General features: G+C 45.8%; 1 protein-coding gene across 4 annotated transcripts in view; it reads right to left on the reverse strand.

Moving 5' to 3' along the window:
* The window catches only part of MED27 (mediator complex subunit 27), an 83,297-nt gene extending 60,356 nt beyond the window's left edge, over positions 1–22,941 (reverse strand). Inside the window, exons 1-3 of one of the 4 annotated variants that reach the window (XM_053281919.1) lie at positions 22,554–22,930; positions 16,495–16,639; positions 7,946–8,311 (exon numbers count right to left, since the gene is read on the reverse strand). In XM_053281919.1, the coding sequence (XP_053137894.1) occupies positions 8,282–8,311; positions 16,495–16,639; positions 22,554–22,759 (381 nt within the window). In that variant the 5' untranslated portion in view covers positions 22,760–22,930 and the 3' untranslated portion in view covers positions 7,946–8,281. Of the gene's footprint in view, positions 1–7,945; positions 8,312–16,494; positions 16,640–22,553 lie in introns of those variants that run through there. The other 3 variants (XM_053281916.1, XM_053281917.1, XM_053281918.1) reach the window with 3 other exon arrangements.
* Positions 22,942–25,475: the final 2,534 nt, after the last annotated feature.

The raw sequence follows: 25,475 nt of genomic DNA on the forward strand, positions 1-25,475 counted from the left end.
GCTGAAGCTATAGCAGGGGAACTGTGCGATGTGGATCCATCCTACAGACACAGTCATATTGCCCCAAAATGTACAGGATCCTAGATTTGCAGAAGAGTGGCCCCGAAGTCAACAGGGCTTTTGGGCTTCCATGAGAAGTCCACAAGAAAACATCAGGCCCCTTCCTGAATAAGTGGAGAAGAAGATAGAAAATAAATCAAGTTAATTATAAGGAAGGTGCTTGTAAAAATATTTCTCACTTTTGGGCTTCAGTTTTTATTGTACTCGGCATGAACAGAATTAAAATAGATTCTGTGAAGTAATTACCAGCCAGCATATTCACAGGGCTTGGCCCGGCTTGACAGCTGCCATACTGGTATCCTTCTTCTCAAGAATGCAAATGATTAAGGAAGATTAAATACCTACTTTGCTTAAATACTCTTGATAATGAGCTCCTTCCCTTCAGGAGAAAAAAAAAAACACACAAGAGTGTTTCATGTTTAAAGCTGATGGATCTTGCTTGAAATTCTTTTAATTTGAAACAGCACCATCTGTCGTTCGGATTCCCAAGTCTAACAACAGTCAGACTCCAGTCTTGAGGAATTGTGGTGGTGGTGGTGGTGGTGGTGGTGGTGTGTGTGTAGAAAAGATGGAAAACTGAACAAAACTCAAGTTTCATCCCTGTACTGTGGTAAGGTAAAGTAAAGTGTGCCGTCGGGTCGGTGCCGACTCGTGGCGACCAAAGAGCCCTGTGATTGTCTTTGGTAGAATACAGGAGGGGTTGACCATGGCCTCCTCCCACGCAGTATGAGATGATGCCTTTCAGCATCTTCCTATATCCCTGCAGCCCAATATAGGTGGTTCCCCATAGTCGGGGAAACATACCAGCAGGGACTCAAACCGGCAAGCCCTGGCTTGCTAATCAAGTCATCTCCCCGCTGTGCCATAGCAAGCATGAATTGTCCCCCTTGCTAAGCAGGGTACACTTTGGTTTGCATATGAATGGGAGACTACATGTGAGTGCTGTTGAGATCTTCCCCTCAGGGGATGGGGATGCTCTGAGAAGAGCACCTGCCTGCTTGCATGCAGAAAGGTCCAATTCCCCTCCCTGGCAGCGTCTCCAAAATGGGGCTGAGAGAGAGACTCCTGCCTGCCGCCTTCGAGAAGCCATTGCCACTCTGTGTAGACAATACTGAGCTAGCTGGACCTGACTCCATAAAAGGAAGTTTCCCCTCCACCGTGGTCTCTCACCTGCCTTTCAAAAATGTTATCATTAATTATTATTTAGTATGTGAAAAGTTACAGAAAGACGCATTTGCAAGCAAAACATATTCCAAAGAAGCCCGTTAAACAAAGACGCTAATGTATCCCAAGAAGGCTGGGAGCGTAAAGCAAGGACACAACACGGGGAAAAAACAGAAAAATCCTTTGCTGCACTATTTACCTTCCCAGTAATTACAAGCACCTGCGACCTTTGGGGCCGCATTAATCCTCGGTGGCATTCACATTTCTGATGTTCCTGCCTATTCCATTAAACAGCATCTCCCTCTCAAAGGAACAGCTTTTATGGGAGAAGAGGACAGTGTCACGGCTAAAAGCCAAAGTACTGGCAATACAGGACGGGGCAGGGAGGGGATCACAAGAAACCACGGAGGGGGGGGGACTTTGGTTTGTTTTATTAAGGTGCCAGCTGAATGGAGAGCATTCACAGAAGGGGTGATACAAACACACGGGTTCGTTTTTTTCAAGCCCTGCCATTTCTGCAAAAGTGGGGCAAAGAAAGGCACATGTTGTCCTGGCTTTTAGGCCATAGCGGATGCAGCAACGCATGTGCGCGCATGCGCAACATTTCAAGGCTCAACATCATGGCATGTTGGGCTGCGCAGGCTTTCTACAACGGGGCGCTGTTGCTTCTCAGGGGTGCTTCTATTTCCCACCAGCCAGCTAGAGAAGAAAGAAAGAAGCCTGGCATGGAAGTAAAAAAGGCTGGCGGGAGGGGGGGAGAGAGAACCTCCGCAGACCCCTCTGATGCCTCAGATAACTCCACCGGAGTGGGTAAGGTTTTTTTTTGGGGGGGGTAGTCTTTGTAGACAATCCTGAGCTAGATGGACCAATGGTCTGACTCGGTATATGGCAGCTTCCTATGTTAGCCGGGTCACCTTAAGTGGCGCAGTGGGGTAATGATTTGATTATCAAGCCAGAGGTTGCTGGTTCAAATCCCCACTGGTATGTTTCCCAGACTATGGGAAACGCCTATATCAGGCAGCAGCAATATAGGAAGATGAAAAAGGCATTATCTCACACTGTGCGGGAGGAAGCAATGGTCAATCCTTCCTGTATTCTACCAAAGACAACCACAGGGCTCTGTGGACACCAGGAGTCGAAATCGACTTGACGGCACACTTTACCTTTATGTTAGCTGGTCCCCTTTCATGCAAGAGGACACACATTTACTTGTGCCCTTTAAAGTGCAAACATGTTCATTTACATCTGGTATCATGTAGGAGAGGAGAGCTGGTCTGGTGGTAGCAAGCATGACTTGTCCCCTTAGCTAAGCAGGGTTCATCCTGGTTGCGTATGAAAGGGAGACTAGAAGTGTGAGCACTGGAAGAGATTCCCCTTTTGGGGATGGAGCTGCTCTGGGAAGAGCATCCAGGTTCCCAGTTCCTTCCCTGGCAGCATCTCCAAGATCGGGCTGGGAGAGACTCCTGCTTGCAACCTTGGAGAAGCCACTGCCAGTCTGTGAAGACAATACTGAGCTAGATGGACCAATGGTCTGTCTCAGTATACGGCAGCTTCCTCTGTTCCTATGAAAGCAACTGAAAGGAAGGTATGCAGCCAAGGATGGCAGAGATTTATATATCACCCTGAAATGCAAGTTTGCCCTTTAAGCTCGGATCAGGCCATCAATTCCACCAAAGAAAACAAAAAATTGTGCCTGCAACGTCGAGGTCTGCCCTGCACAAGGAGAAACATTACAGGGCTGCCAAGCCAAAACCACTTTCTTTCGCTGGAGAAGTTCCCCGGATTTGTCACCATCGATTTTACTTGCAAGAGAACCACCACTTCAAAAACTGCAGCATCAGCGGATGCTCAAAGGTCAGCTTCGTGCGGGATGAATGCCGTATCAATACTTATTAGGATGTTTTCATACAAGGGAGGCAAGAGGGACGGGGAGGGGATATTTGTAATCTCACTTAATCCTAGAGCAGTGCCAGATCAGGCTCCTTAGAACGTGGGAAAAGCAGAGCGCGGGGGGGGGGACCCCTTTAAGTCTTGCCATAACAAGGATAAACCGGCCCCTTTGCTAAGCAGGGGGTACTCTGGTTTACATGTGGATGGGCAACTACGTTCGAGTGCCGCCTGCTGTAAAGGGTTCCCTTTAGGGCAGGGGCACACAACACAAACGCCCCGTGGGCCAGAACCAACCACGGCATGCAGCAGCTGAGGTCAATTTTCAGTGCAATATGACATTAAATTATTTATTTATTTGATTTCTATACCGCTCTTCCAAAAATGGCTCAGGGCGGTTCACACAGAGAAACAAATAAATAAATAAGATGGATCCCAGTCCCCAGAGGGCTCATAATCTAAAAAGGAACATAGACACCAGCAACAGCCACTGGAGGTCCTGTGCTGGGGGTGGATAGGGCCAGTTGCTCTCCCCCTGCTAAATAAAGGGAATCACCACATTAAAAGGTGCCTCTTTGCCAAGTTAGCAGGGGTTAAAAACATTAATGGAAGCAAGTATCAGTTACTTATGGATCTTTCCCCCTGTCAAGGGACCCAGAGTGCCTATAAAACAGGCCCTGCCCCTGCTTTGTCAGTGGGGCACCTGGAGTGCATGCCAGCCCCAAATAAATCTCAAGTCATCTCCTCCTCTTCCTCCATCACAGTTGCTTTTAAGCTCCAATTCTAGGCATGCAGTCCTAGAGCCCTTCATGGATCCTGCTGTTCATGGTTCCTACTGCAGGATACTCCTACCTTGGGGCCAGCAAAAAGGTTCCTGCGGACCAGAACTGGCCCCCGGGCCTTATGTTGTGCAGACCTGGTCTACACAGACTGGCAGTGTCTTCTCCAAGGTTGCAGGCAGGCGTCTCTCTCAGCCCTATCTTGGAGATGCTGCCAGGGAGGGAACTTGGAAACTTCTGCTCTTCCCAGAGCAGCTCCATCCCCTGAGGGGAATATCTGACAGTGCTACTCAGCTCTGCAGATGTTGACCTACAACTCCCATAATCCCTGATAAATTTGGAACAGCTGTAGTGAATGACACACAGGGACACCTCAATGGTGCAATTTGTAATGATGACATCCACCCCAATCCAAGATGGCGGACACATGAACTTTTGAGGCACAAGAGATCTAACTTGTGGGCCTCGATTTGCACTGAAATTTAGTCCAGATGTAGAGACAGTGAAAGAGAAATAGGGTGATTAGTTCTTACTAGAACCACTTATTTTATGTCCAACTCAGTTAATTGTAGATCCTGCTCAGGTTGGATCAGGCAAACCCCATTCTGAATGCACGTGTGCTCACACTGCCTTGATACTCCCGTCCATACTCATTCCACACACAGGTCATTACGTCCCCTTCAGAATCTTCTCTAAACTGGGCAAGAAGATTCTGCTCTCTAGAGCCAAGGTTATCTATAGCTCAAGCTTGAGAACAGCCACTCACCTGGAGAGCGAAAATTGCTTCCAGGTGAGCAGACAGGCAAGCTCTAGGAACCGGAAGACAGCTGCCTTCCCCACACACACCTTTCAAGACATCCAAATGCAGGTAAGCAGGTGGCCTAGTAAGCGTGTGGATTCATCTAAATCACCAAGAGAAAAAGGCCCAGTTAAATAATTGATTTAAAACAAAGCCTCCCATTTAATATTTATATACTCCCTAAATAAAAGTGCATGCTAATTGGCTGATTGGCAGCATCCTAAATATTTATAACGAGAACGCTGAGCTTGTGCCCCTTGCAAAGATCAGGGGGTTGCTGGGCATGAAGCAGGAGTCAAAGGCCACCCAGATGGACCAGCTGAAGCCGCCTGTGGGGGTTGGCCAGCACCCTCGGGAGCAAGACATCATGTAAAGATGTAGGCTGCTGTGCTGTGTGGTGGTGAAGATGTCTCCCCTGCAGCTGCCTCTTTACAAATCAAAGCAGACTCTCATATCAGGCTCATCAGCTTTAAGTGGTTATATGGTTTGCATCAGCTTTCATTTAAAACCAGGTCATTTGTAAAAGAGAGATACTTATTCTAGCTGATTTTTTTTTTAAAGTCTGATTTAAATTTAAAAAAATTCAATTTTTAAAAATTCACCGATTTTTATCCAACCTGGCTAGTAAAAGTTTCTGTTGGCCAATAACTTGTGTACACTTAGTTTCTAAAGCTGATGTACCATTTAGGGACATCTATAGCCATTTTCTAGCACTTCCACAGTTTTGGCATCCTTCAAAGACTCCTGAAAAGTGTAGCTTACAATGATCAGAAATCCTCACACCTCCAAGCTAATTTCCAGTGTTCCAGGGTCTCCTGCTACTTGGAGTCCCGAAAGGGCCGATCTTGTGCTCTTCCCCCGCTTTACCTTACTTCCTTGGCTCAGCCACCAAGCTACAACCTCAGCATCCTTGTTTAAACCACAACACCTGTGACTTGTGTGAGCCCACATCTCTCCAGGGCTCATTTTTGTGCCTGCAAAGGATGAGTTACTATTGCATCTGGCATATGGTGATTATTATTTATTTATTTTTTCAAAAAGACAAAAAACTGTTGTAACAAATGCACATTGATATGCAAATATTTACTTGGTATGCAAATTAATTGTCGCTATTTTCAGGCAGCCGGATTCCTGACTCACTATTTGGGACTATTTGGATATAGGACGCCTTTCCAGTAGACCCTGTGGACTATTTTTGCCGTAATCTGTGTGCATGAGGGAAACTTCCTTAGCTAATGCAATTTTTCTGTATATGTAAACAGAACGTTAGTTAAAGTGACTGTGGAGTGATTGATTTGGAATGTGTTAGAGGTGAACTCTTCCACACCGCATTTATAGCACTCCGTAGAAACCACCCAATTGTGGATCTTCACAAGAAGGGTGAAGACATTTCAAAACTGACACTTGCAGATTTGAATGTGTCCTTGTGGAAGGTGCTTAGCAACGGTGTCCTTTTCATGCCTGCCTTGTTTGTGTTGTGGCTTATAATCAGATTTTTTTAATATGGTGGTGGGGGGGAGAAATACAGGAGTTTGTTTTTGGTGACAGTTGGCTAAACAATCTAAAATATTCCTTGCCTAATGGGGGAAAGTGAGATGATAAAAATGGGTGTGTGTGGGGGGGGACCTCTAAGCATAACGGGGGTTGAGATGCACGGTGGGGGGTTGTGGAAAATTGCCCAGGCCCCGAGCAGCAGGGTGGCGCATTAGAATAGAGATTTCCAGCAGGAGGCCGTCTTCAACAATGACAAAACTCCTTAATGGAGAGGCTTGTCTAGCAGAACAAAGCCAGCTAGGCATTGGCAGACAAACTCCTGGAGACATTCATTTAATTGGGAAGTGTAGAGGGGCTGTATAAACATCTGGGGGCTGGGCTTGTACCAAGGGCGGGGTGGATGTTCAGGCTGCTCATTTATTTATTTAAAAAATAAATTCCGGGCTCTGATGGAGCAACTACCCGCCTTGCACTGTTGAGGCACAGAGGAGGTGGGTTGATGCCGTAAGGTTGCCAGATTCTGGCTTTCCCAACCTGGGCGCCTAATTTGCAGATTATGTAAATTGGCTGGAAAATGATTTCTGAGCAGAAGAGTGACGGCACCTTTTGCTCCATCACTCCGCTTCTACAAGGGCTAGAACGTAGCTTTAAAAAAAAATATTTTTTTTTTAACGAAAGCTGAAATCTGGGTGAGTCTGGGTGGGCTAAGCAATCTGGGTGAGATGCTTAAAATCTGAAAATTTGGGGGGGGCATGGCAACTCTAGGCGATGGAAGTACGTGTACGTACACACTAGGGATGTGCACGGACTGTGGAAGTGCGGTCCGACGCCAGGGGGTGTCGCTTTAAGGGTGCGGGGGTTGTACTTACCCCTCCCACCGCTTGCCCCCCTCCGGCGCTCCATTTTTAGTGAAAACTTGGTCCAGCTCACTCAGTATTGTACCCAGAGTGTTGGGGGCAATATGCTAAATCATTGTAAACCGCTTAGAGAGCTTTGGCTATAGAGCGGTATATAAATGTAAGTGCTATTGCTATTGCTACACAGACTGGCAGCGGTTCTCCAAGGTTGCAGGCAGGAATCTCTCTCAGCCCTATCTTGGAGATGCTGCCAGGGAGGGAACTTGGAACCTTCTGCTCTTCCCAGAGCAGCTCCATCCCCTGAGGGGAAGATCTCTCAGTGATCACACATCAAGTCTCTCATTCAAATGCAACCAGGGGGGACCCTGCTTAGCTAAGGGGACAAGTCATGCTTGCTACCACAAGACCAGCAATCCTCTCTGAAGGTAGGCCAAATGTTAGGCTTTTAGTTGAATTTGTATTGACTTCAACTGCATTTTGTATACCATATGTTTTCGTGTTTGTTTTTAAACGTTGGGTTTTCTTATTTGTTTGTGGACCACCCTGAGACTTGTGTAACTGACAGTTTAGGAAGGAACATAGGAAAACCAAAAGCTGCCATATACTGAGTCACACCATTGGTCTGTCTAGCTCAGTATTGCCTTCACAGCCTGGCAGTGGCTTCTCCCAGGTTGCAGGCAGGAGTCTCTCTCAGCCCTATCTGGGAGATGCTACCAGGAAGGGAACTGGGAACCTTCTGCTCCTCCCAGAGCGGCTCCATCCCCGAAAGGGAATATCTTCCAGTCTTCCAACCTAGCTGCAACAAAACTGTGAACTTCCCATGTGTGCTCTTTTGATGCAGTTTACTGTCCAAATCAAGAAAACCACAGAGACCACAAGTATCCAAAGCAATGTGTGTGGGTGTTGAAAGTGTATTAGCACTACAGTGCAGTGCCACAACATAGTCATAAACTTGCTATGGTTTTCTCATGCCACGTCAAAAACCACCTTCCACAAGTAGAAAAGGCATCCACTAGTGGAAGGGCACTTTAGATTCAACATATATTCCATTGTTGCAGGAAACACGAGCTGAATGATGCTTCTCCGACCTCCTGAATCCACTCCAAAGAACATATCAAGATCCTGGACTGTCAGCCTAATGGCAATCCCGTTCTGAACCTGATCAGTAGCGAAAAGCAGAGGGGCGATGTCTCAAGAACAATACACTTCACTTGACATCTCATTTCCACAGCAGCTGAAGACTATGAAGTCTCGAAACTTCGCCCCTGCATCTAACATTGAAAGGAGAAACAGTTGTCCTCAACTGTATGAATAAAACCTCTCTAAAAACAACAGGATAGCTAAAGTAACACGATTATAAATGAGTTACACTAGAATTGTGTAGGATAAATCTTATAAATGACCTTGGCTATGTGGCAGTAACCAGAGAGCCTTTAAAGACAAACAGTGTTCCCTCTAACAGGGATTCCCAGGTGTTGTTCACTACAACACCCAGCATCCCCGGCTGCAATGGCCTTTGGCTGGGGATTCTGGGAGTTGTAGTCAACAACATCTGGGAATCCCTGTCACTGAATAAAAGTTCAATTTCAATGCAAAATACAATGCATAACAACTCTAATTAAAATTGAGGCATAATTATGAAGCATACATAAAATTCCACACAAACCTTACATATATTCAAAAAAGAAATGATTTTAATTCAATAAAAAATGTAAAATGTTTAAGCACATTTAGAAGTTCGCATGAAATATGCTTGGGATTAGGACTTCTCACAAAACCAAATGAAAAAAGTTGCCTCAGAACTGGGCTGTTACTGTTAACCCCCAATGACATTTTATTGCTGTTAAATGCAATATCTGCAGCTAATCAATACGAAGCTACCAAATCAGTCTAACAAGTCTGACGCCTCCCTAGAAGCATCTATCGATTTTTATTTTTTAGGCTTACAACAAAATGATCTCCACAAATAATTTCGAATGAAGCAGATAATTTAATAAACTGGGCAAGTTGCACACAATTTCCCTTGTTTTACTGACCGAAAAATCATTACAACTCATTACTAGTAATTAAGTCAATTTTAAAAAAATTTAAAGGAACAGACTCTACATTCAAAGTTACCTTATGATATAACCATAAGCATTGTACTTTTATTCCAAACTTACAGCAAAGACTGAATAAAATTTCCATAGCTAACAGTCCGAGAGTCAATGTGATATAGCAGGTTGGCCAGGACAAGTCCACAAAAGTTTGGACTTTTTGTGGGAATGGAACCCCTGCAGATGAGGTCCACCTGAATCCCATTCCAAGACGACAAAAGAATGTAAAGGAGTGAAACATTTGTGTTAGAAGATGGTAGAAAGATTCTCAAGAAGTATATCAAAAGGGGACCATTTGGGGTATCAAGAATGATCAAAGAATGATCTTAAAGACAGGTGTCTTTTTTACTTGCCACACTGCCTTGCTGACAAACTATCCTGCCAACGAACAGCCCCACCAGAAGCAACGGGAACATCTGAGCAGGTACAGCCTCAGGCATGCACTGGGGCGAGGACATACCAGTGACACGCCAAGGGCAAGGAGTGGATGAATAAACAAGTGACAACCAAGGAAAGCAGCAGGGAAGAACAGCATTTAATCTAACCCCAAGGAAGATGAAGTCGATGCGACTGCAAAATGGCATTCGCTAACTCTTCTCGACTCGGCTGATTTACTGTTTTGTCATCAAGCAGCACAACACATGGCTGTCTAGCAGATCTTTCACCAAGCTTTCAATGGTCGCCCTGCACCAAGCCATGCCAGGGCCACTGTGGTGGCGCCATGCCTATCCATCCACTCCACAGATTACAACGTGGCACCAGAGAAGACAGTGAAGTTCAACTTGCACAAGGAATACCTAATCTGAACTTCATCCAACTGCCATGGGTTCGCCATCCGCCAGTCTATTTCGGTGCACTGCGCTAGGATGAAGTGTCTCTAGCGTTGCCACCTTTGGAGAGAATCCCTGAACACAATCACGGGGCATGGGCACACATTTCTGCAGAGCTCCATCTTCCATGTTGTAACAATAAAGGACAGTTGTGTTTTAAGACCTCTTGCTCCTCGTATTTCTCCCTGCTGTTCTACACAGCAGATCCTTCCTGTTGGGTGGAGGGGCCTTCCCAAGACTGCAGCTGCTACATCGTGCAATGAGCATTCAAGAGAGAAGGGGGACTCACACAATTCCACTGAGAAAAGGGGGCTCTCTGTCCATAGGCTTCACAACTAAGCCCAGAGGCCCACTACCCCCCCTCACTAAATCTAGAGGTCAAAAGGAGCAGAAGGCATTTACTGAGCTCTATCGAGAGAGCACCAATCTAGCCCGTCACCAGCAGCTGGGTCCAGAGAAACAGTAGGAATGTGGGGCTTTCAAACATTGACACCAGGTAGCAACCACGCCTGGAGAGAAGCACCAGAAAAATCAGTGACATTCATTCAAGCAATCTTCCTGTTCAAAATTCCTGGACATCCAAGATAACACTTTTCCTACATCCGGGACATACATACATACATTCATTCATTCATTCATTCATGTAGAATTTTATATCCCGCTCTTTCTCCAAGGAGCCCAGATCAGTGTACTACATACTTAGGTTTCTCCTCACAACAACCCTGTTGTGACATCTAATTCCTGGACTGCCCGAGACAATCCAGAACATGAATCACTCAAAGTTGCCTCATCTACTTAAACCAGGGCTGCTCAACTTCAGCCCTCCTGCAGATGTTGGCCTACAACTCCCATAATACCTGGCTATTGGCCACTGTGGCTGGGGATTATGAGAGTTGTAGTCCAAAAACAGATGGAGGGGCAAGGCCTGACTGACTTAAATAATCAAAACAGCCACTTTTATTATGGCACTGTCAGTATTCAAGGAGGACATCAAAACCCTCCTGCAGCAGATTTATCCCAGACTTTGTCTCAAAGCAAGCCCACATAAGGATAAGAAAAATGCTGAATAATTCCCTCCATTGCTTCCCAACAAAGGCTGTTCTTTAACTTAAACTTTCCTGTTTCATCAGTAGCTGATTTGTTGCCACCACACCCTAATTTATTACAGAGTTTGCCCCCCACCCCCGGATTTGGGTGAATGTCCAGGGAGACTCTCCTCTTTACTATTGGGAAAGTACACAAACGCCATCCAGGTGCAGCCTACATGTGATGAGAAAACTTGGTAGATTTGCAGAGCAAACAAGCTTGAGACATGTTGCACCAGAGACAAAAGTCCCTTTCCAATCCCCCTTTCCTGAGTGCAAAATCCATTCAGAGGCTGGTTAAAATTGCAAATGACAAAAAGAAAAATAAACTTTATTTAAAATACTACAGACTGCTTCCGTCTGAGGCTTTCTCAGCTTTTAATTACAGGTAAAAGGAACACACAGTAGTTGCAATAATACTTCAGAAAGCACCCCAGTTTCAGGGAACAGGGATATAGGAACCTTTAAAAGCACATTTAAAGGTTACAGAGACTTTTGCAGTGCCCTGGACAGATAGTTCGGCACAGGTTCAGCATTTCTTAGCTTGTTACGTTACAAATAAAACACAATAGAACAGTTGTAAGGATTTACAAAGCACACAAAAGGAAAATAAATTCCTGATGTGAACTAACTAGCAAACTGTTCCCTAGGCTAAACTTCCTGAAGCCAAAAACCCTGGCTTCCTCTCCCCTCGAACTCACCCCAAACTCCAGGAGAGAATTCAAGCTTCCTACAATCCTGTCTCTCAAGGATCTGCAGATGTCCTTCCATGAGAAAACTCTCCAGGCTAGCCATTGACCATGAGGCAGCAAAACTCCATTGCTCCTCACTAAGCTTTCCACCCGTCCTCTCTCACCTCCCACCTAGCTGCTTCTCCTAACAACACGCTTCTCTTCCTACCTCATGCCCCTCTAGGTCCCACCCACCGTGTGCTGAATGGCTGATCCTCAGAGGTCACTGGCTGTCAGTCAAGACAGCGTTCACTTCTGGTTAACTCTTGAGGGGAGGGGAGGACTGATCGTTACACCTCCTCTCTGGCGATGCCTTTAATAATATTTACAATTATTTTGACTCCTCTCAATGTATGGCTCAATTGTAACATTATTTCTAATTATGCTTTTAGCTGTATTTTATTGTGACAATTTATTGTGACTGTGTTTGTGTGTAAAAGGCAGGACATCAAAGTCCCTTAAAAATAAATCAGTTTCAGTCTAGCCTAATCAAATGATGAAACCATACCATATTCCACTGCAGAACCCCACCCCTTCCAGAACTGCAGGAGATGAGCTCTAGATACCAAAGTGTTTTCCTGTAGAGAAAACCCACATGACTTAATTCACATTAACTCTCATGTCCGCCTAACACAAGTGCTTCCTTTGATGCAAGCTAGAATTGCCTAACTTTTAATTAAACAGAAACAGTTGTTTAATGAACAACCAATCTTTTATGAAAACACAAGCCAAACCCACAATTAAAAAGGCCCCTGTTGATTCCAAAAGCAAGGACGGCACATTGTGCAGAAGGATGCTCTCCGCATCAATTATCTCCGATATTGGTATAAAACGCACCTTTCTTGAATTAGAATGCAACACAAAGTATGTGTGTGGCAAGGTAGATAACACTTCTGCTGAAATTAAGGGTACTTCTGTTGCTTTTTTTAAAAAAGCGACTTGAAAAATTAAAACATATTTCATGTTCCCATATGTTCCGTGACAAGCAATTAGCCCACTTTCCTTATATCATAGAACGCAGCTTATTTCAACACTTTAAGTGTGCTTTAAACACACTTTTAACTTAATTTTAAACACAAAGCAAACACCGTATGGTTGCACACTTTCCCCTTCCCTTTTCACTCAAACTATTGACACAAATGGACACACAACGTGAAGCCCCCATTTTCTGCCGCTCATCGACTTACAAGCAGTGGAAAGTAAGCACTCTTGGGCCCACGGTCAAGGCAGACCACTTCTCCAGCCAGCCCAGGTGGAGGCAGCCATTGGCACTCCAGCTCTTGCTGAACGGCCATCATCCCCAGCAGCCACTATTACTGGGCCTTTTCTGTAGTGACCCCTCAAGCTTTGGAACACCAGGCCCGAAGAGTTTCGTCATGCTCCCGCACCCTTTTTAAAATTTTAAATCTTTTTAAAGAGGCTTTTTAATCTATCATCTGCTGCTTATATCTGGTAGGTTCTTCCATTTTTATAGCTCACCGTTTTTTGCTTTTTAAATAACTCTTAATTTGAAACTTTAAAAAAATATATATAATTTTAATTGTGGCTTTAGCCGGCTCATTTAACTTGGTTAATTTAACTTGGTTAACTTTATTAGTCTTATTTTACATTGTATCTATTTTATTAATGTTATGATCCGCCCCAAGCAGTAGTGTACTGGCGGGTGGGGTATAAATATTTTAAATAAAATAAATAAACAAGCCCCCAACTGCATGTGACCAACCTCCTCCTCATCCTCCTAAGGGTAAAAAGTTGTTGGGAAGGGTTTTTCCAGCTCAATACATCCAACATGCCCAAGAACATTTGTTCTTGATAGTACGGACAAAATGACCAGTACAGAAATAAAACACAGAAATAATACAGGGATACAAAATGCTGTTCAAAACTAAGAGTAACAGGACTATAAAACAACCTGCAGATGTAACTGCTTCACTAATAAAGTAATAAACAAACAGCGGTCACAATCTTCTCTTGATCTCACTCCATTACCGCGTCAGCCAACATTTGTTGGCGGATTCGCATTGCAGCAACCCAAAACTTGGCTACAAATTTTGCAGTCGAGGCCACAAATTATGCAGTCAGGTTTCCCACATTTGGGGAAATCGCAGGGGTCAGCACACCCAGATGAGCTCACCTCAAATCCTGGATCAGAGAGAAGATACGTAATGTACAACTCATCCTCACCACCTGGCATGTTATTTAATAAAGGGAAAGATTTTAAAAACACTCTTAAAATCCGATAAAAATCACAATGTGGTACACATGGCCAATATTCTCTACGGCAGGGATTCTCAACGTTGGGTCCCCAGATGTTATTGGACTTCAACTCCCATAATACCCAACCAAAGGCCATTGGGGCTGGGATTATGGGAGTTGAAGTCCAATAACATCTGGGGACCCAACGCTGAGCATCCCTGCTCTATGGCACTTGGTAGTGAAAAAACAAAATCAAGCAGCAATGCATTACATTACATATTCGCTGGTCCGGTAAAGTGAACTTGCTCACTAGGCCTGTGCCTCAGACAGCCTCCAAGACAAGCCATTCGCACCTGGCCTCATGCAAAGGTGATTGCCAGCGTCCCTTCGATCAGAGATGCCCCGATGTTGTGGACTACAACTCCCAGAACCCCCAAGCAAAAGCCACTGCAGCTGGGGATTCTGGGAGTTGTAGTCAACAACATCTGGGAATCCCTATTGGAGGGGACACTGGTGGCTGGTCGCCATGCTTGCCTCCATGCACAGCACTGGGTAGGGCCCTTAAAGGGAAACAAAGCCACAGTGATGCCTCCGCATAGGAAGGTGCACAAGGGATGCTGGGAAATATAGTCCTTCCCAGTGCTTTCCCTACAGGTCTCCATGGGCGAAGTGTTGGGAAGGACTGCATTTCCCAGCAATCCTCATGCGGCTTCCAATACATCCCATGGGCTTTCTGCCGCTTCGCTTCCCTTTCAGGGTCCTACCAGTGCTGGGCATGGACGTCTCTGCGTGGAAGGAAGCCATCTTTGCAAGGTGCACATGGTTTGGCTTGGAGGCCAAATCTTTGCACAGCCCAAATGCTACTTTCTCTCATAGAATTGAAAAGCATTTCCTATCTCATCTCTCTCACTCACACACCACTGCTGCATAAAAGCAAAGTGCACGCCATTACAAGTCAAGAAAGTTATACGCGCTCCCTCCCAAATAAGAGCCTCCCCATCTCTGGCAGATTTTACAAAGACTCTCAAGACACATCTTTTCATCCAAGACTTTTAACTTGAATTGTGGCTTTAAACTCCTACATTTCACTTTTAATTTGCCTGATAAATTGTCTTAAGCCACCCAGAGACATGAACTTGAAGTGGTTCTGGGAATACAGGCAGCTGTATTTGTACAATTACACAATATGCATTGCTTTGCTATATTATTTAGCCTTGAGAGTCTTGTGATGGCGTCCGTCCCATTTTCCCTTTGGCTTACAGAAAGCCATCCGAGTAAGAACCGTTTGGGGTATGCAGCAGCCAAGGTCAAGCCGTGGTGCAATGCAACCCGCTCTAGGATTCTTTGGAAATAAATCCCTCAGAGGTCAATTGGTCTTACTCCCAAGTAAGTGTGCCAGTAAGATTGCAGCTTTCAGCAAAACACCACCAACAAAAAACCATTGCTCCAGAAGCATTGTTTTAGGGATGTGCAAATTGATTCGGCTAGAATCTGGGTGCTTCGAGTGATTCAAACTCGAATTGTATCATCCCTTAAAAGGGCAATTTGATTCGGATTTGAACTGAAATCTTGAAAATCAGTTCAAATTCGATTCAAGGGCCTTTTGACACCTTCTGATTGGTTTAAAAGGTGCTAAAACAGGGTCGAAGTGATTCGAATTCAAAATGAATTTCCGAATTCAAATTGAAAAATTAGATTCATGCACAGCCTTACATTTTTTAAGCATTCTCCCTCAAGCTCAGAGTACTCACACAACACAGCCAGGCCTAGATAAGCAAAATCCACCAAACAATCTGGGTATGAAGGTAGTGGATACCTGTCCAAGCAGTTTCTTCCTCTTTATGTATCTCCTTTTCGAAGCCTGTCCTGGGCCCACATTTTATCCTGTCCCAGGGATGTGTTTACTTGGGCAATCGCTAACGCATGAGCAACCCAGGCAGAAGAGGAAAGGGAGAGCCCTGCCTCAGCTCATCAAAAATACAACGTGCCAGCCACAAGAGGGTCAACAATTAAAAATTAAATGCAGAAAGCACTTCCACACATCACAGCAACTGAATTCTCCCCTGCCAAACGCCGATCACTGACAGCAGAGGGTCATCGAAGAAAACGGCTCCATAAGCGCTTCTTTAAAAACAGCAGCGGCAAACAGGCAAAGGCAAGCAGGCATCCTTCATCAGCACACGTGCAAAGCCAGCAAAGCGAGAGGAAAATGCTGCATCATGCTATTGCATCGTACGGCCAGGCAAACGCAGCAGGCCGCGAGAAACAGCAGGCAGAATTCAAGCGAGGCGGCCCTTTGTCGGCAGACTCAAGCCACGGATCAGGCCCAACCACAACTGAGTGGGGCGAGAGCAGATCAGAATTCAAAAAACAGCGCTTGCAAACGACTGACCAGTTAGTGAGCAGTGAAGTGCTTCTGGAATTCTACCATGGTCAACCCCTCCTGTATTCTACCAGCGAAAACCACAAGGCTCTGTGGGTGCCAGGAGTCAAAATCGACTTAATGTTTTTGTTACCTTGTTTGACCATTTATAGGCCTGAAGCAGCTGACTATAGAGAGGCGTCTTGTCTTGCACAGGATCCAAACTCAACAATCCACTATTGTGGAGAGGGTGGTTCTCCGAGGGCTTGCCGACTAGGTTACTTAGACGTTCCAATTCACTGTAATGAAAGGGAAAGGGGAAAGATCACATTTTAATGACGACTTAAAGCAGCATCTGAAAAGTTATTAAGCAAAATGCTCAAGGTTTGGAAACAATGAAAGCAGCTGAATTGCAGATATTGTCAGCTCATATTTGGCTAGTGTATGGGTGCGTTTTTCAATTACTTCTACATTTTGAATCTCACACCTTTCCCAGGGAGTTCAAGATGGTTTATATGGGATTATCCCATTTCCTCCCCACCTTATAATAATACTGTGACTAGATCTGGCAGTGAGAAATGATTCTTCCTCAAGGCCACCCCATGTCCTTTATGATCCAGTCCAAGCCCATCACTCTAACCAACTATTAAAATCACACTGGCTCATAAACCTCTCTCAATTTGCAGCTCATTTTTGTCAAAGGTTACAGGGTTACTAGCACTATAGGAAACAAAGATGACTCTAGCTTATCCACATAAGAATTCCCGGAGCACAATTTTCCTGGGAAGTAATGACCACCTACTTATTGAAATCATTTATACCACTTCAACACTGTTTAGTGTTTCCACTTCCAGGGTGGTTTTCATTAATACAAGATTAACAATTTAAAAATATAGTTAGAAATGCAACACAGTAAACATAGTATAAAAGTAAAGATAAGTTTATATGGCTTTAGCCTGGATGGTCTATTAGAAATGGGTTTTTGTCACACAAGACTGATATTAAAGCAGCGGATCTATGATATGGAAATGCAGACTGATCGATCTTTAATCTCTAAAGAAGTTTTCCTAGGTTTACAAATGTATAATACTAAACCTGCGAATTACCTGGGTAAGATTACTATCACTAAATATCGCAGGATGTTTACACTGGCCAGGTTTAATGTGCTACCTTCAGCTGAATTAGAAGGTAAATTTAGAGGGATCCCAAAAGAACAGAGACTATGTCCTTGTGGCTCTGGAGAACAGGAGTCTATCTTCCATATCTTACTCCGCTGTCTTTTTTATAGGGACTTACGAACTTGTTATATTTCCTCCTTACTGACTGATTTCCCAGGGCATACAGATGCATTTTACGTCAACTATCTGCTCTCAGATCAGAAGGAGGAAGTAACATTTAAAGTTGCTAAGTTCTGTGAGGCAGCTAAGAAGGCTAGACAACAGATGGTAAATCAGATTATGCTAACGGGAAATTGTTGATTAGGATGAGTCCATGTTCCTGATTATATTATGTATATATTATTACTTTATTACGTGTATTATTATGTATGTAAATTTTGGTCTATGACCGTAAATAAACATGACTGACTGACTGTATAAAAGTAAAGTGTGCCGTCGGGTCAGTGTCGACTCCTAGAGACCACAGAGCCCTGTGGTTGTCGTCTTTGGTAGAATACAGGAGGGGTTGACCATTGCCATCTCCCACGCAGTATGAGATGATGCCTTTCAGCATCTTTCTATATCGCTGCTGCCCAATATAGGTGTACCAGTGGGGATTCGAACTGGCACCTCTGGCTTGCTAGTCAAGTCATTTCCCTGCTGTGCCATTAGGTGGCTAAACATAGTATAGTAATATAGTAAAAGTGAATTTGGAGCCTAGATGCTCTTCCCAGAGCGGCTCCCTCCCCTGAGGGGAAGATCTTGCAGTGCTCACACTTCTATCTAGTCTCCCTTTCATATGCAACCAGGGCAGACCCTGCTTAGCTAAGGGGGCAAGTCATGCTTGCAACCACAAGACCAACTCTCTGGGAAGGGGAACAGCCTACGTACGCCACCCTAAGCTCCTCTAAGGAAGAGCAGGATAAAAATGGAACAAAACCCCAATAATGAGACAGATTTTGTCCTCTTTATTCAAAGGCAGAACTGCATTTGAATTCCAAGTTAAGACCAGGAGCAGATGTCTGACACACGACTGCCACTAAAAATGACCGCCACTCATCCAGCTTTCCTGTCCTCAATGTCCCAACATCACAACATTGTGTGTTTTCCCTGTTCCCCAAATGCAAAGATGTGGAGGCAGGAAGATATAGAACATTACAATGTCAGGACCCAAATACACAGATTAACAGATGCTAAGATAGCAGGTGGGGAGAGAAGGCAAGACACAGCTGTCAGTTTCCGTGGTAATTGACATGACATAATGGCTGTGGGTCACACTTTTGCAAGTCCTGCATTCAGTTTCAAAAAATGTGGGGAGGGGGGGTTTAAAAGAAGAGTGCCTGGAAGCAGGAGAGACCAACGCAAGGATGCTTCGAAAGAGAACATTTTTAGCAAAAACAACAGGTGATATTTTATCTGGCTGTACAATATCCTGCATTCTAAAATCTGAAATTGCTACATAGGGAAACAAGGAGATATAATGGACATTCATTAGCTCTTTGTGACGAATTGTTAACCACCCAGAGACTAAGTTTGGGGTGGTGTACTAATTTGAGAATTCATTCATTCATTCATTCATTCATTCAATTTCTATACCGCCCTTCCAAAAATGGCTCAGTGCGGTTTACACAGAGAAACAACAAACAAATAAGTTAACTCCCTGCCCTCGAAGGGCACACAATCTAAAAAGAAACATAAAATAGACCCCAGCAACAGTCACTGGAGGTCCTGTGCTGGGGGTGGAGAGAGCCAGTTACTCTCCCCCTGCTAAATAAAGAGAATCGCCACGTTGAAAGGTGCCTCTATGCCAAATTAGCAGGGGTATAAATATATAATAAATAATACTCATCACTATATGTTGCAGTTACCTGTTGAATATCTCAGACCACGTTTCCCCAAAGCAGCGAAGAATTTTTAAAGTGCCCACAACTTAGGCAGATTAGAAGTCAGGGGGTCATTGGGGGGTCTCCTTCACTCTTCTTACTCACTCCTGGAGATTTGGGGGGATTCTTTTCTTTTCTTACTGTTTTTAGCAGTCCTTTCGCAACCATGATTCCCCTAACCCCTTGTTGGCCATTGATTTCACTGGCTCGTCTAACGTAAATTTGCCAACCGTGCGGTTTTCCCGGAACGGACCCCTCACGGTTGGCAAGGGATGACCTAGAAAGACCAAGGGTCTGACTCCATATAGGGCAATTCCCTATGTCCGTAGATCCTCTTGTACAATGAACGTGAGTAGGGCCCTGCTGGATCAGGCTCAAGGCCCGTCAAGCGCAGCATCCTGCTTCACACACTGGCCCACCAGATGCCTCTGAGAAGCCCACAGGCAGGGGGTGAGGGCCTGCCCCCTCTCCTGCCACTGCTCCCCTGCAACTGGTATTTAGTGGCATCATGCCTCTGAGGGTGGAGGTGGCCTATAGCCACCAGACCAGTAGCCATTGGTAGGCCTGTCCTCCAAGACTTTGTCTAAGCCATCCAGGCTAGTGGCCATCACCACATCCTGTGGCAGAGAATTCCACAAGCTAATTATGCACTGTGTGAAGAAGTAGTACTTCTTGTCGGTCCTAAATTTCCCAACCTTCAATTTCATGGGATGGCCCCTGGTTCTAGTGTTGTGAGAGAGGGAGAACATTTTCTCTCTGTCTCCTTCCTCTCTCTCTCTCTCTCTCTCTCTCTCTCTCTGATTGATTAAGTGCCGTCAAGTGGGTGTCTACTCTTAGAGACCACATAGAGAGATTCTCTCCAGGATGATTTGACTTCAGCTTGGCCTTTGAGGTCTCTCAGCGGTGCATTCATTGCTGTCGTCATCAATTTCATCCACCTTGCTGCTGGTCATCCTCTTCTTTCCTTCAACTTTCTCCAGCATTATGGACTTCCCAAGGGAGCTGGGTCTTCGCAGAATGTGTCCAAAGTATGATAGTTTGAGCCTGGTCATTTGTGCCTCAAGTGAGGATTCTAGATTGATTTGTTGCTCTTTACTGCATATATAATTTCATAGACCTCGATCACGTCCCCCCATAACCACTTCCTTTCCAAACTTCCTTTCCAAAGCCCCTGATGCTGTAGCCTTGCCTCATAAGGAAAGTGCTCCAGTCCCCTGATCATCTGGGTTGCCTTCTTCTGCACCTTCTCCAGTTCTACAATGTCCTCCTTTAGATGTGGTGACCAGAATTGTACGCAGTACTCCAAAATGTGGCTTATTTATTTATTTATTTATTTTGATTTGTCGCCGTACTCGCATAAGACTCGGGGCAGCTTACAAACAATAACATATACAGCAACACAATTCTATAAACTACATCTTACATAATGCCATAACCCCAACCCCATACAGTACTCATTCCACATGACATAGTAACCATGGATTACAAGATCACTCTACGGCCAGCTATCTCAGCGACCGAACACTCGACGGAACATTTCAGTCTTACGTGCCTTACAGAAAGCCAACAGATCATGGAGAGCTCCGATATTATCCGGGAGACCGTCCCACAGAGCCGGGGCCACCACTGAGAAGGCCCTGGCTCTCGTTGATTGCAGTTTAATATCCCTAGGGCCCGGGATCACCAAGGTATTACTTGTGGCCGACCCGGTGAGAAAAAGGTTTGTATATGGATGGGCATTATAACACTAGCAGTTTTATTTTCAACCCCCTTCCTAATGGTTCCTAGCAAGGAATTTGCCTTTTTCACAGCATCGAGTCCACACTTTCAACGAGCTGTCCACCACCACCCCAAGATCTCTCTCCTGGTCAGTCACTGACAGCTCAGATCTCATCAGCATATAGGTGAAGTTGGGGTTTTGTGCCCCTAAGTCAGGCATCCCCAAACTGCGGCCCTCCAGCTGTTGCTGAACTACAACTTCCAGCATACCCAGCCACAAAAAATTGTGTCTAGGGATGCTGGGAGTTGTAGTTCAGCAACATCTGGAGGGCCGCAGTTTGGGGATGCCTACCCTAAGTGCATCACTTTACACTTGCTAACATTGAGCCGCATTTGCCACTTTGTCACCCACTCTCCCAATTTGGAGAGATCTTTTTGCAGCTCCTCACAATCCGTTGTGGATTCCACTACCCTAAATAGTTTAGTGTCATCTGCAAATTTGGCACTTTGGGAATCCCTGGTCTAAGGGCACACCAGGTTGGGAATCCCTGGTCTAAGGGCACACCAGGTTGGGAATCCCTGGTCTAAGGGCACACAATACAGCCACCCTGCTGAAGCTAAGGAGGTCTTGGTGTGGCCAGTGGCTGGATGGGAGACCCATCCAGGTAAGCACCTTTGGGGATGGGGCCAGAGCTGAGTGGTCGAGCATTTGCTTTGCATGCAGAAGGTCCCAGGTTTAATCCAGCCCGAATCCTTGGAGAGCCCGCTGCCATAACTGAACTAGATGGACCAAAGACCATCTGAGAAGTCATTTTAGCTCATGCCCATCACCCCAACAACAGGCAGTGCTGCAGGTTGACTGCCTCTGGATGCGGAGGCTCTATTATTCAGCTCTCATGGCCAGCAAGTCTTGGCGTGACCCATAGGTGCTCAAACCTACTTGGTATTACAGTAAAGCTGTCTCAGCTCATGTTCCGTGTCGCCCTGAAGTCCTGAGCAAGCAAAAACCCTCCATTATTCCCACTCAAGTGGCAGTCACAGGTAGACTGCCCATCATCATCATCATCATCAGCCCAACCACATACGCTGCTGCTGCTGCGAGTAGACTGCCTCTGGCTGTGGAGGCTCTTCTGCTCAGCTCTCACGCCCAGCAAGCCTTGACTCAACCCATAGGAGGCTCAGCCCTTCACAAATGGGCAAGAGAGCACATAAACCCATCTCAAAGCCCATTAATGCTCAAGCCCATCATCATCACCATCCCAACCACAGATGTTGCTGCTGCTGCGAGTAGAGTAGACTGCCTCTGGCTGTGGAGGCTCACCTGCTCAGCTCTCACGCCCAGAAAGCCTTGGCTGAGCAGCCAACCCCCCCCCCCGCAATTGCCCACCCCAGGGGCGGCCGCCGGTAGACTGCCCCTGGGCGTGGAGGCTCCCCCTTCCCCACCGGCTCCTCACCCCAGGTCGCGGCTGACGGCGTGGAGGCTCTCCTGGAAGGCGGAGACGAAGCCCTTCTCGCGGCCCTCCGAGGCCTCCTTGCTGCGCTTGCCGTCCTTCAGGCAGTCGAAGACGCGGGTGACGCTGGAGCGCAGCGCCTGGATGGCCGCGATGGCCTGGGCGAAGGCCTCCAGGTTGACGCCGGCGCTCAGCAGCCCCTCCGCCATCTCGGCCGGGGAGTCTCTGCGGGTGTGGAGGGGGCGGGGCAGGAGGGGCCGCGAAGCAGCCTGGGGGATGCAGTGCGCGCGGGACACCCACCGTGTTCCCTCCAGCGGGGATCGCCGCCGTGATGGACTACAACTCCCAGGAACCCCGGCTCTTGCTAGGGGATTCGGGGAGTTGCAGTCAAGCTCCTCTGGGAAGAATGCCTCCCTAACGGAGGATGGGGCTCCGGCTGCAAAGGCTCCTGGGAGATGTAGGAGGCGAGGCGAAGCTTCGGCTTTGGAAGGTGGGCGGGGGGATCTTTCGAGCGCAAAGCCTCCTGGGAGATGTAGTGCGCCACAACGCCAGGCGTTCTTCGGAGAGGCAGGGACCCAGAGAGAGCGGCGAGCGTGTAGGGATGTTCCCTGCAAGGACTTTTCCCCAAATGTAGGGGAGCCTGGCTTCAACCATCGGGGGGAAGGGGATCCTACCTAGTTTTAAAAGTGCTGAAAAGCAGGGGAAAGGCAAACTGCGGCGATGTCCTGGAATGTGCAGTCTTCTTGGGTTTTCCTAAAGTGCACGCGGACACCACTTCTTAAATAAACACATCTTATTATTTCGAAATCGAGTGTGTATAATTTCTGGTAATGCGTTTTGATGGGAAATGTGTGGCCTTTTGCCAAGTAAAAATCGTGTGTGTGTGTGTGTTGTACACACACACACAGATTGTTGAAGCTAGACACTGAAGTGGTGGATAGCTTCTGCCTTTTACACCATCAACAGTCAAGGATCCAGCAGTCAATAAATATGCCGCAAGCTAGCGCTTTGAGCCAGCGTGGTGTAGTGGCTAGAGTGCTGCACTAGGACCAGGGAGAACCGAGTTCAAATCCCCATTCAGACATGACACTAGCTGGGTGCCTCTCTGGGCAACTCACTTCTCTCTCAGCCTAGCCTACATCACAGGGTTGTTGTGAAGAGAAACTCAAGTGTGTAATACACCACTCTGGGCTCCTTGAAGGTAGAGTGGGATATAGAATGTAAAATAATTTTTTTTTAAATGACAGCAGGAAAAGTTAAAACATTACCACAATTTAAAATTTAAAAACAATGTTGATTTTAAAACTATTTAAAATTTTACAACAATAGATGCAAAACTTCCGGTCCTTAGGGTGTGCCAATTTCTTTTTGTAGAAAAAGAAAATCCTTTTTTTAAAAAAAAAAAATTATTCTGTTTTTCCACCACACAAAAAAGGAAAGCACAAAACAAACAAACAAGCAAACAGAAAAATGAAAAAGAGCACATAAGGACTTCCATCTCCTCACTGAAACAAGTGTCAGTAACAATACCCAGGTCTTGCCTGTAGTTTCATCATTCTCCCCCCGATAAGTCATACAGAAATCTACTCTGGGACATTTTTTAAGCATTTGTTGTTACCCCTCGAAGGCCTTAGAAAAAGAAAATCTTATTACTAAAATGTACCCGTATGCACGGCTTTTCAACAACAACATTTCTCAAAGCAGGTGGCATAGCAAACAGGATGCAAAGACAAGGGAGGCGCCTAGCAACAGCCATTTATTTATTATTTTTATTTATTTATTTATTTGATTTCTATACCGCCCTTCCGAAATGGCTCCGGGCGGTTTACAATCAAAACAAGCCTCTAAACAATAAAAAGCTCAAACAAATTCAAAACAATAGAGCAACAATTAACAATTCAAAAAAACATTTTAAAACAACAATTAAACAGTTCACAGTCATCAAAAGCCCCAAAATTGGGTTAAAATTTTAAAAACCCTGGAAAGCCAGGCCAAAGAAATACGTTTTTAAGGCCTTTGGGCTTTTCTGAATCAAGTCATCTTCTTATGGGCGGAATATGCCTTGGCTCCGGCTCAGAAGTCCAAGGTACCTGCTTAGCACAGGTGCAATTCCCGCTTCCTCCTGATCAGTCTCCTCAGCCTTCATCTCTGCCAGCTGTTCAGATTCCCGGGCCTGCTGCCGCCTCACCTCAGCTCTAGAGTCTGTTCTTGGAGGCAAGTCCTCCTGCTGACTCTTTGGACTCAGAGGTCTGGGCCACGACAGCATTCCTGTCTCGACTGAGAAGGTTAGTTTTGGCAGCCCCAGACCTTCTGAAGGGCCGGCTTGGGTCTACCTGACTGCTGCCCTCTTCCACCTGTGACTTCTCCCTGAGTGCTTGACTTGCTCCACCTGTCCCCAAGGACCAGAGACCTCTCATGAGAGGAGAGATTTCGGGAGTCCTTGGCAGCATATATTGGAGAGAGGCGGACCAGAGGTGCATCTGGTGGACTACCTGTAGGCAGCTGCCAAAGCCGGCCACCATCGGGGACCAGCTTTTGGTGCCAGGCCCTTGGCATGCGACTGGGGGGGAGCTATAAGGTGGGGTTGGAGGTCTGGGTTGTATGTTCTTCCGCCTTGGGGTTTTCTTTTAATGAAAGGCGGTATAAAAATGTTTTAAAAATAAATAAAATAAAATAAAATGTTATTATTATTAACATTTTAGCTCCCGCTCTTCCTCCAAGGAGCCCAGAGCGGTGTACTACATACTTCAGTTTCTCCTCACAACAACCCTGTGAAGTAGGTTAGGCTGAGAGAGAAGTGACTGGCCCAGAGCCAGCCAGCTAGTTTCATGGCTGAATAGGGATTTGAACTCAGGTCTCCTAGTAGTAGAAGGTTCCAAGTCCCCTTCCTGGCAGCATCTCCAAGACAGGGCTAAGAGAGACTCC

The sequence above is a fragment of the Hemicordylus capensis genome, chromosome 17 (genome assembly GCF_027244095.1).
Source record: "Hemicordylus capensis ecotype Gifberg chromosome 17, rHemCap1.1.pri, whole genome shotgun sequence".
NCBI lineage: Eukaryota > Metazoa > Chordata > Lepidosauria > Squamata > Cordylidae > Hemicordylus > Hemicordylus capensis.